This window comes from Octopus bimaculoides, chromosome 26, assembly GCF_001194135.2.
Source record: "Octopus bimaculoides isolate UCB-OBI-ISO-001 chromosome 26, ASM119413v2, whole genome shotgun sequence".
NCBI classification, from domain to species: Eukaryota; Metazoa; Mollusca; class Cephalopoda; order Octopoda; family Octopodidae; genus Octopus; species Octopus bimaculoides.
Genome location: NC_069006.1, coordinates 2,931,868 through 2,934,136, shown reverse-complemented (window position 1 = coordinate 2,934,136; position 2,269 = coordinate 2,931,868). Strand labels below are relative to the sequence as shown.

The window sequence follows — 2,269 nt, the reverse complement described above, 5'->3', positions numbered from 1 at the left end:
TATAAGCTTGTTGACAGATGGAAGGAAATTATGTTAATGGAAATTATGGTAACGAATAAATAATTGTCTTAATCATGGGCTTTTTCATTTTTAATAGAGACCTTAAAATTGGCCATTATATTTGCCATTACCAACCTGATTGACTACATGAATGAAGGCAGATACCCTAGTGGTCAGTGTGTTGCACACATGATCACAAGATCGTGATTTCGATTCCTGGACCAGGAAGTGCGTTGTGTTCTTGAGTAAAGCATTTCATTCCATTTTGTTCCAGTTCATTCAGCTGTAAATGAGTAACCCTGCAACAGACCGGTGGCCCTTTAAGGAACAGTGTTATGATCTTGGTCATTTATATGTCATGGTAACCAGGTAACCAGCCATATGCGCGCTAGTCCCCGAGGCAGTACTTCCATTTTTTTAACGCATTCCAGTTATGGTCATATAATTTCCTTGTGCCTAGGCTGTAAAATGTTGTGTTGATTTATGTCCCTTTAAAGCAAGAGGCAACGGCACTTTCAGAAAGATCGATTAACTACCTAACTAATCTAAATACTAGGACTTGTATGATCGGCCCCAGGATAGCCAAAGTACAAGGAATTACTCTAGTGAAGGAATAACAGAATTATGTATTCATCCCTATATTCTTTTGTTCTCTCATTCCTTTTTTATCATGACAATAGGATGTGATTTGAGGGAGATTCGGCTGACCGTATTTTCTAGCAGACTGGAATCCCGTTCAGGGCTGAGGTGGTTTCAGTAACTAAAGCGCCATAGAAACCAAACATTATTCATCAAGCTTCCATTTTATTTAATTTTTGAAAAAGTGTGACTTAGAAAACATTTAGCTGCTATTTCTAAATAACACACAGAACTTAAGTGCAGCAGTGGCTGTGTGGTAAGAAGCTTGCTCCTTAACCTCATGGTTCTGGGTTCAGTCCTACTGTATTGCAGCTTTGGTAGGTGTCTTTTACCCACTGCCTCATTCCGACCAAAGATTTTCGAGTGGATTTGGTAAATGGAAACTGAAAGAAGCCCACGGCATATGTGTGTGTGTGTGCATGTGTGTGTGTATATGTGTGTGTGCATCTGTGCGTGTGCATGTGTGTGAGTGTATACTCGACAACCAGTGTGGGTGTGTTTATGCCACAGTAACTTAGTGGTTCAGTTAAAGAAACCAATAAAATAAGTACAAGGCTTGAAAAGAAGAAAAATATTGGGATCGATTTATTCGACTAAAATTCTTCCAGTTGGTGCCCCAGCATGGCCGCAGTCCAATGACTGAAACAAGTAAAGGAATAAAAGAAAAACTTACGCTACTATCCATTGGAATTTTCTTTCGTTCTTCTATTAGTTTCTTGCAAAACTTCCTGAAGAAGAATTGCTTCCCAATAAGGAATTTTACCAATCCGGACTTTGCTATGAATTTTCCAGAAGAGGGCAAAGCAACTGGAAGAGAACATTTGATATAATCGTGAGTTTTTTTTTACAAAAATCAAATAGGAAGAGAAAGGAAAATGAAATCAAATTTTTCTATTTCTTCACCCAAGGACTGTATGTGGTTTCACTCAAACTGCTAGTAATGTTGCCCTAATATCTCAAATTACAGCATGCTTTCTTAAAATGCATGGCGATCAGGTTTATTGGATAATGCCATCAAGCCTCAATGCATGCACACTAACACACAGTCAGAGTGGTCATGGCTGGTACATGTTTGATCACGGATCTATTCAGTCCCTGCTGACTTAGTGTTAAACAACGACGATGACGACAAGGAAACAACAATAACATGTATGTATGTATGTATGTATGTATGTATGTATGTATGTATGTATGTGCAAGTTTGTCTATATCAAAAACATATAGGTACATTTCAAAGAAAGAAAACAAACCCTGTATTTCGACCTTTGCTTGTTGTCTCTATTTTTGATTGCTTTTAACTTTCATCCCTTTCTGAAGTGGATTAAATAAAAACCAGCCAATATGAATCAATGTGTTCTGCAGAGTAAACCATTGAAGCTGGTGTTCTATCAGAATGACCCTTGTGTCACTACGGCCGTGTGTCACTGTGTCCGTTTCCTTATGGCCCTATTCCTCAAAAGTCCTGTCCCTCTATGGCCTTGTGTCATTTCGTCCCTTTCGGCATTTTATCCATAATTTTGTGGTTCTAGAACCTAGCTGTTCTTTCTAGCGTAAGGCATCCCTTGAGTGGATTCCTCCTTTGTATTTAAATATACACTGTACCTTATGATATATATATATATATATATAT

At 38.2% G+C, this 2,269-nt stretch overlaps 1 protein-coding gene across 1 annotated transcript in view; it reads right to left on the bottom strand.

The window, feature by feature from the left end:
* The window catches only part of LOC106879338 (cytochrome P450 3A21), a 113,051-nt gene that overhangs the window by 92,426 nt on the left and 18,356 nt on the right, over positions 1 to 2,269 (bottom strand). The window contains exon 5 of the mRNA XM_052976881.1: positions 1,313 to 1,446. Within this exon, the coding sequence (XP_052832841.1) occupies positions 1,313 to 1,446 (134 nt within the window). The remainder of the gene's footprint in view (positions 1 to 1,312; positions 1,447 to 2,269) is intronic.